An 8,185-nucleotide genomic window follows, 5' to 3' on the forward strand; every position below is an offset into this window, starting at 1 on the left:
GCCGTGTGCACGCATGCCTCAGCACGCAGCCAGGAGACCCAACACACCCACCACCAGCAGCAACGGTGTGCGCACCCGCGAAGGACCGACGCTGCCGTCCGCACTCCAAACATCACACAGGGTGACGTCTGCAGTGCTGTCGGGCGAATTCGCACCAGCAGCGTCAGTGTCTTTACTCTTGTCTGCGGCATTGTGTTCCTGTGGGGTGGCGGGGGTGGCGCCCGTCGTCTCTGGGGCAGCCCCGGTGGCCCCACCCACTGCCGTCAGAGAGGTTTCCCTAGGCTTTATTTCCGTAGGGTCTGAGCCATTACCGATTGGCTCCGGGGATTGCGGGTGCCCTGCAGGAGCTGAAGGCCACACCACATCTGCAGGTGGGCTGGGGGGCTCCTGCTGTTCAGAGTGGTGGACGGCAGTGGAATTATCGCTGAGCTGAGTCTCTTCAGGATAATTGTTGTGCGACTCTCGGTGCCTTATGTCTGTGTAAGGGTGTGCGACAGGCGGGGCTTCTGTAACTATCACCGGTTCCGCCTTTCCTTCCTGTTCAACAAAGGTCAATGCCTTCTCCAGGAGCTGCGTCACTAGCGCGGCACTCTTGGAGGCATTCTCGGCGCCATCATACGCCGCAGTAGCTCTGGTGATTACAGTAGGTGCCTCTTCGAATGCCTTCTTCAACATCTTCTCGGTTTCCTCAGCGGCCTTCATCAACTCTTCATATGCCTTTTTCAGAGGGCCTCCCCAAATCTTGCGCGTGTTTTAGTGCTTCTTCGGCGCTCTGTGTTGCATTGAAAGTGTACTGCCAACCCGACATTGCATTTAGCATTGCCTCCCCAACACCTGTGCTGGTCTTTGTTCAAAATGCCACTATTTCGTCCTTTTTCTTCCACGCCTGCGTCACAGATTCAGATGCTTCCAGTCCCACATTTGCTTTTCGTTCGTCCCACACGGCGCATGATGTGCCGTGACGTGGCGGACCGCACGTGACACCGACACATCGAAAAAAAAAAGAAGCTGTCTTCCCTACAGCAAAAAAAAAAGCGTCATGCACCTTCTCTACCTCATCGGCCGCTACCTTCGCCAGTTTCACTACATTATTCATCCCATTCCCTTCCTGCTGCTGTTCTCCTCCCTTGTCAAGGGCTTTCTTCACTTCAAGCAGTTCAACGGCCTTCTTGAGGGCACTGTCTGCCACAGTCCTAGTTTTCTCTGCTTCTGCCTTAAAATCATATACATCTGCCTTCACCTCATCTGCTCCTTCCCTGGACTTCTCTGCCATTGCCTTCACGCGGCCAAGAAGATCATGTGTTGCGGCGTCATCCTGAGTCATTCCACCAGCCGACACGCAGCCACACAGGCAGCACAGCGCAATGACCAGCGCGAAAAAAAAGCCACGCTCAACCATCCGTATTATCACTTTTGCTTGGAGCTCACTAGTCTGCAGAGGGAAAGAAAAGACGCACAACAAGGAAGCACACAAGTATGGCAGAACAAAAGAGCAGCGAACCACACAACCCGATGAAGAATTAAAAGGGTAATACATCACTCAACCAAAAAATCAGTGGCAGAGCCCAACAAACCACAGAAAACAAGCCCCCCAACAACCCCAAGGAAATGATGAAAACAGAAAAGAAGAGGACTGCAACAGCCAACGGGGTTAGCCTGCAGGGGTGCACACACACACACACACACCGGAGAGAGCAGCACCACACATACCACCCACCAACAGCAGCAGAAGCAGCCTATCACACACAGAGAGTCGCAGTAAAGGATGCTTTGTGAAGGTGGGCGAGACGCAGTGACGCGCCAAACAATGCCCAAACAAAGGGGGAAGGAAAGGCGCCCGCACTGATGATCCCAAGCAGGGCGGATATCGTCGTGGAACCATCAAGCGGCGCAGAGCCCGCAAAGGGGCAGCAATGAAACGAGAAACAAACGGCCTCTGGATCCGGAGCACACATTCACCAGAGCCACACACACACAATTAAAGGGGGAGCCATCGCCCACGGCACGCGCACAGTGCCCAGCACACACCGAGGGAGCCCACAGCCTCCGCAAGCAGCAGGAGTGGCGGCAGCAGGGCACCANACACACAATTAAAGGGGGAGCCATCGCCCACGGCACGCGCACAGTGCCCAGCACACACCGAGGGAGCCCACAGCCTCCGCAAGCAGCAGGAGTGGCGGCAGCAGGGCACCAATGTGTGATGCGGCGCATCGTGCAGGAAGAACCATCGAGCAGATGGACCAGTTAGTGGGCGACGCACAGCCATGCGTAAATCAGAGCCCAAGCAAGAAACAAAACAAGAGAAGTGGTGCACACCACCGAAGCAATCACACAAATGATCAGCAATTATATTTCTTTTTATTAAATATTTTAGAGTGCGGGCATTCGCCTCCACTGCCGCACACAGCCGGGTGGGGCATACATCGTGTCGGGCACACACACATGCCTCAGCACACAGCCAGAAGGGCCAGCGCACTCAGCAGCAGCAGCGGCACCCCACGCACCCACGCAGGACCGTCGCTGGCGTCCGCTCCCACATCACTGTGTAGCTTTTGAATACCAGCCGCTGGTGCTGGAGACCCCTCTGCGTCGGTATTCCCGTTGCCACTGTTTATTCGGGTGGCTGTGGTGTCCTCCGTGTTGGGCTCCAATTTTCCCGCTGCTTGTGTGCCTGTTGACTGGCCCTGTGCATGTTCCGAGGGGTCTTCACGATTCGCGCCTCTCTGACTTGTGCGTGCAAAGGGAGGCACTTCCGGCCCCAGTGCTGGGGGCCGGGTTGCCAGAAACTCTAGACGGATTCACCGTCTCTTTGTTCATTGAGGCCAATCTTTCTTGCTCCGCTAATCTTTTTTGCTCCGCTATTTTTTCTTGTTCCTTCCGGCGGGCCTCCGCAGCAGCAGCAGCAGCAGCGGCGGCAGCAGCGGCAAAAGCAGCAGCAGTATCAGCCCTTCGCACCGACTGCCTTGCAGCCTCCTGGAGTCTCTGCAGAGTGCCGGCATCATCTATCGCTTTAGCCAACACTTCGACGCTCTTCGCAGCTTCGGTGACCTTGCTACATACCGTTGTCGCGTGCTCCGATGCCTCTGCAACCTCAGCCAATGCACCCCTTGCATCCTCCGCCATCGCCTGAACGACTTTCTTCACAATATCGCTTTTCTTCACCTGTGTGATAGGCGGCGTTGTTTGGATGGCCGGGTTTAAAACCCTTTCATCGAATTCCTCCGGCGTCCAAAGAAGGTCCAACGCCGCCGAGGAGCTCACGTAGACACCGGCCGCGTAGTACTCCGCGTCTGCAAATTCGCTGATTGCCTTTTTCGCGTTAGAAATGGTCTCATGCTCCTTGATTTTAACATCTCCCACAGGCATCTGCATGCCTTCATCGAGTGATAGACCGACTGCATCGCCGCATTGGCAATGCCGCCAGCAATGAAGGCATTCTGCCTCAACGCGTCCACCGTCGACATCGCCGTTTTCAAGGGCTGTCCCAACGTCTTCATTACAGCTTGCGCATCATTTCCTTCGACACCGCTTACTTCCGGTTGTGTAGAAGTATTCAGTTTATCGGCCTCCTTTGACACCTCCTCCACCTTACCCTTCGCCTGCTGTGACTCAGCCTGGAGGTTCTCCGCCTGTTTCTTAGCCTGATCCGCAAGTTTCTTGGCTTCGCTCAGTGTTGCATTGGCCGCATCCAGAAGACGTTTCGCTTCCTTCTCCACACGCGCGTCTTCCGCCGCACTCGCAACGCTTTCTGCTGCCTCCCCCTCTGCTGCAACGCTCAGGGCCGCGGAGCACAGCACAGCGGCAAGCACGAACCACACGCAGCGCATCACAGCTTTCTTGTTGCTTCGAGAGTTCAACCGGCCCGCAGAGAGAAGAAGGAGATACAGAGATGATCGCAAGACAAACAACAAAGAAAAGCAACAGAGAACATTCACAACACCCTGTAGCACATCCCACAGTGGGAAGCGAGTTAAACAGACACTGCGAGGCTCTCCACTGAACACATACCGGCACCAACCTGAAAAAAGAAAAGCAGCGCACAGGAGGAGCGGCAGCAGCAGAAGCAGCGAAAAAAAACAAAACAAGTAACAAAAGACAAAGAAAAGGGCTCCAACAGCCAAGGGGGTTAGCCTGCAGCGGTGCACACACACACACAGCGGGGAGAGCAGCACCACACAGACCACCTCCCAACCGCAGCAGAAGCAGCCCGACATGCGCATCGTGGCGCAGGATCCACAAGATATATATATATATATATATATATAAATATATAGAAGAATTATTCAAAGAAGGCTCTCTCAAGTGGGCGGCGCACAATCATGCGCCAAGCAAAGCCCATTACAACAATGAGAGAGGTGCGCCGTCCTCGTTGGATACAGAGCACAAGACGTATACTAAAAGGTGCATTAGGTGGGGCGGGGGAAACAAACGAAAACTAAATGAACCGAAAAGTAAAGAAAACCAAAACATAGTTGCATTCAATCTCCAGGGCAGCACACACAGGACACAGGGTGTGTGCGTCTTGCCGTGTGCACACATACCTCAGCACACAGCCAGGAGGCCCAGCACACCCACCACCAGCAGCAACGGTGTGCGCACCCACGAAGGACTGACGCTGCTGTCCGCACTCCAAACATCACGCAGGGTGACGTCTGCAGTGCTGCCAGGAGCATCCGTTTCAGCAGTTTGAGAGTCGCCACTCTTCATGGATTCTGCAGCTGTGTCCTTCTCCAATGGACCTGGTGGAGACTGTTCTCCGTTAATGACCGTGGCATCAGCTCCCGGGAGATTGCTGTCAGGCGCATTCATATCAGCAGTAACCGTTTCTCCACCTCTCTCTTCGGAAGAGCTGTTCTCCGGCGGTGGTGAGTACGCCTTGACTTTCTCCTCCACCAGACTTATTCCCTTTGCAATATATTCCCCCATTAGTGCAGCTGCCTTGGAAGCATCTTCTGTGCCCTTATTGGCCGCCTCAGATTTACTGATCACTTTGTCAGCCGCGGCCAGTGTCTCCTTCAACATCCTCTCCGTCTCCTCAGCGGCACTCACAAGCTTTTCATCCTTACTTAGAGGGGCTCCGGTTACCTTTAAGTTCCATGCGTGTTGTTGTGCTTCCCTAGCTTTCCGATTTGCTTCCTCAGTCTGCTGTGCCACGGACCTCATCGCTTGGAGTGCTTCCACAGCACTGTTTTCCGCCGCCGTTAATACCGTCACGGCTTCTTCCATGTTCTTCGACGCTTCCTTCAGATCTTCAGAGTCTTGCACACCAAGCTTCGCGGCCAGCTTTCTCCACGCACTGTGCGACGACGTCACCCAATTTTGTGTACGCCTCACTGCAGACACCGAAAACGAAGCGGAATTCAATTCGAGATCCACAGTGAAATATGCGGTGTTTGACTGTTGTGCTGCGAGGGTTGCCAGCTGTTGTGTGTTTTGCACGTCCTCTTGTCGTAGAGCAGCAGCATTCACAGCCGTTTTTAGCCGGACAGCTGCATCGTATGCAATTTTAACTGCATTCCTCGCCAGCGGCGCCGTGCTGTTGGCTGACACTGCTCTTTCCTTGAGTTCTTCAGATGGTCCAGAAGACGTTGAGAATTCTCTGAGTCATCGGTACTATACCACTAGCCGTCGCAGAGCTGCACATACAGCACCCACGTGATGAGCACTACGAACAGTACGTGGCGCACAATCATCATATTTTTGTTGCCTTGGTAGCTTGAGGTTGCTGATGGCTGAGGGGTGTCAAGGCGAACAGCATGCAACACACACACAGCGGGGAGAGCAGCACCACACAGACACACAGACCATCACCGCCCGATGATGAAGAAGAAGAAGCCCAAAAGGCACAACACGGTGCCGCACACAGAAAGCAGGTCCATTTAAAAGATGTTGTGTTTTAGTTCACAACGCGCAGCGATGCGCAAAGCAATAAACGATGGAAGAAAAAAGATGCCCTCTTGCCGCACGGCAGAGCAAAAAATTAGCATCGTCGACGAAGGATCAAACGTCGGTCAACGCAAAGCAAGGAAAACAAAAAAAAATTAAAAAAAAAAGAGAGAGCTTCAAACACACGTCTTTTTGTTCTTCTGTGCAGCACAACAACTACATGTTCGTGCATCTTTGTCCGCATACACAGACGCGGGTCAGAGCGCCATCAGGCAAGCCGGCACCACCAACAGCAGTGACACACGCATCCACACAGAGCTGTCTGTGGCGTCCGCACTCACACCGTCGGGCAACCGGCTGTGCACATGGCTCGTGGGCGTGAACAGAGGACCGGAGCGAACATCACGAGTACCCGCCCGAGCGGTGTATGCACCCAGCTCGCCATCCGAACCATCTGTGGAGCGCCCCATAGCGGCATCGCCGTCTTCACCATAACTTGGGGTGGATTCCCCGGCTTCTGGCTGGGAGCCCTTCTTGTCATGGGAACGTTCAGCAGCAGTACTGAGTCCAGCCATGCCGTCTGCCACTGTGCGATCAGTAGACCGCCGTTTAGCGGAGCCCGCGGGCCCCTCAAGCCTTCCCTCTACCGCCGGGCCTTGGGAGACAGGAGATTGTGTGCCGCGGGTATCAGTGTCAGTCAGAAGTCCACGCCTTTCCGGGGACTGTGCAAGCGGCACATCGTCCATCGCATCCAGTGTGATCATGCGGTCCGACTTATTTCCCGCGGCTGTCGCCGCCGTCCTCTCAACAGCCTGAACCGCACTACCCACAACCTCCGATATTTGCACAGTATGCGTCACGGCGTCGCCGGTATAACTCGATGCTGCAGCTGCCTCCTCAGCCGCGGTCGTAGCAGCATTCACCGCATCATTTGCGCCGTCAGCCGCCTTCTGAGCTGCCGATACTGCCTCGGCCACTTGCGGCACGGTCGTGCCGGTAGCGCCCGCATGGAGCTCCCCTTCCAGAACTTTGATCAGGTGATCCATCGCGGCTTTGGCGCTGTCCCCTGCCCGCAATGCGTTTTTGCTTGCCGTTGTGAAGCCAATCGATGCTTGCTTAGCTTCCGTCGAAACCAGTCCAAATATCGCCGCTGCCGTCTGTGCCTTTGGCATTGCCTGACTTGTGCCCTTCGCGGCCTTCTCAAACACCCGCTCCATCTCAGTAGCCGAATCACCCGACGCCTCGTCCGCGAGGGCCGTCGCACTCCTTGCAGCCTCCAGGGCCTCCTGGGCCTTCGTATTTGCGCTCCTGGCCGCCTTCTCTGCATCTATCGCCTTGCGTGCTGCTCTCAAGAGCGCCTCCTTTGCCGTGTTGGACAGCTCCATCGTCTCCCTGGCTTTGTCTGCAGCTGCAGTGGCTTGTTCCCGAAATGTGGCTCTCGCAGCTTCATCCTTAGACTTCTTCGCCAATCTGTCGAGTTGCCTCATGACAGTATTAGTACCCCTCGCTGCCGCATCGGCTGTCTCTGCTGCGGCTTCGGCAGCTACCGCCTCGATGTTGGCGCTCTCTGCCTCTTTCCTCGCTGCGTCCGCGTACCTCTTCGCCTCTGACACCGCAAGAATAGCATCAACCCCTGCACGCATCACGGCATCGACCGACACCGGCTTCCCCTCTGACCCCACCGCGGCTGCAGCAGCGTGAATGACACCAGCGGCCATCGGCTTCCCCTGCAGCGGTGCGGGCACAGCCGTCACGCAGCCACACAGGCCCCACAGCACAGCGGCCAATAGGAACAGCACGTGGTGTTTCAGCATCACCTTCCTGTTGCTTGAGTAGCACAATGGTCTTAACATGGAAAAGAGACCAGGCACAGTCAGATGCATACATCCATACCGCAGCTGGGAGAAGGAGCCGCCGGCACGCACAGCGGTGCATCCAATCAAAACACTTATCGAATAAAAATCAAAACAAACCAGTAACAAAATGCAACAGAATCCAAGGTTACANCGCACAGCGGTGCATCCAATCAAAACACTTATCGAATAAAAATCAAAACAAACCAGTAACAAAATGCAACAGAATCCAAGGTTACAGAATACACAATGCACCCAATGAGAGAGCCCGACGCGGTGGCGTATGGTCTGTGTGGTTGTATTGGTATTTATTTCTTGTCTAAAGCTTGCCTGATTGTTAAATATGAACCGAGGCATCTCCCTCTGTGCCACCGACCAAGGGAAAAGAGAGGCGGTTCGGCACTCCACGCAACGCAGAGACGCGAACGCCAAGGAAAGCGGCAACG

The 8,185-nt window shown here is 55.0% G+C and overlaps 7 protein-coding genes across 7 annotated transcripts; all 7 read right to left on the reverse strand.

The window, feature by feature from the left end:
* Window positions 1-18: 18 nt before the first annotated feature.
* DQ04_06471000 (hypothetical protein) lies at window positions 19-702 on the reverse strand (the record flags this gene model as incomplete). Its single annotated transcript, XM_009314715.1, has 1 exon — window positions 19-702. The coding sequence occupies one exon, from the start codon at window positions 700-702 to the stop codon at window positions 19-21; it is 684 nt and encodes a 227-aa protein (XP_009312990.1).
* Window positions 703-850: 148 nt separating this feature from the next.
* Window positions 851-1,399, reverse strand: DQ04_06471010 (hypothetical protein; the record flags this gene model as incomplete). Its single annotated transcript, XM_009314716.1, has 1 exon — window positions 851-1,399. One exon carries the CDS (start codon window positions 1,397-1,399, stop codon window positions 851-853), a length of 549 nt encoding a protein of 182 aa, XP_009312991.1.
* Window positions 1,400-1,881: 482 nt separating this feature from the next.
* Window positions 1,882-2,211, reverse strand: DQ04_06471020 (hypothetical protein; the record flags this gene model as incomplete). Its single annotated transcript, XM_009314717.1, has 1 exon — window positions 1,882-2,211. One exon carries the CDS (start codon window positions 2,209-2,211, stop codon window positions 1,882-1,884), a length of 330 nt encoding a protein of 109 aa, XP_009312992.1.
* A 495-nt stretch (window positions 2,212-2,706) lies between these two features.
* Window positions 2,707-3,123, reverse strand: DQ04_06471030 (hypothetical protein; the record flags this gene model as incomplete). The annotated part of the gene is made up of 1 exon (XM_009314718.1): window positions 2,707-3,123. The coding sequence occupies one exon, from the start codon at window positions 3,121-3,123 to the stop codon at window positions 2,707-2,709; it is 417 nt and encodes a 138-aa protein (XP_009312993.1).
* A 134-nt stretch (window positions 3,124-3,257) lies between these two features.
* DQ04_06471040 (hypothetical protein) lies at window positions 3,258-3,827 on the reverse strand (the record flags this gene model as incomplete). The annotated part of the gene is made up of 1 exon (XM_009314719.1): window positions 3,258-3,827. The coding sequence occupies one exon, from the start codon at window positions 3,825-3,827 to the stop codon at window positions 3,258-3,260; it is 570 nt and encodes a 189-aa protein (XP_009312994.1).
* A 715-nt stretch (window positions 3,828-4,542) lies between these two features.
* On the reverse strand, window positions 4,543-5,226 carry DQ04_06471050 (hypothetical protein; the record flags this gene model as incomplete). The annotated part of the gene is made up of 1 exon (XM_009314720.1): window positions 4,543-5,226. The coding sequence occupies one exon, from the start codon at window positions 5,224-5,226 to the stop codon at window positions 4,543-4,545; it is 684 nt and encodes a 227-aa protein (XP_009312995.1).
* Window positions 5,227-6,143: 917 nt separating this feature from the next.
* On the reverse strand, window positions 6,144-7,739 carry DQ04_06471060 (hypothetical protein; the record flags this gene model as incomplete). The annotated part of the gene is made up of 1 exon (XM_009314721.1): window positions 6,144-7,739. The coding sequence occupies one exon, from the start codon at window positions 7,737-7,739 to the stop codon at window positions 6,144-6,146; it is 1,596 nt and encodes a 531-aa protein (XP_009312996.1).
* Window positions 7,740-8,185: the final 446 nt, after the last annotated feature.

This window comes from Trypanosoma grayi (genome assembly GCF_000691245.1).
Source record: "Trypanosoma grayi strain ANR4 Tgr_647_V1, whole genome shotgun sequence".
NCBI classification, from domain to species: domain Eukaryota; phylum Euglenozoa; class Kinetoplastea; order Trypanosomatida; family Trypanosomatidae; genus Trypanosoma; species Trypanosoma grayi.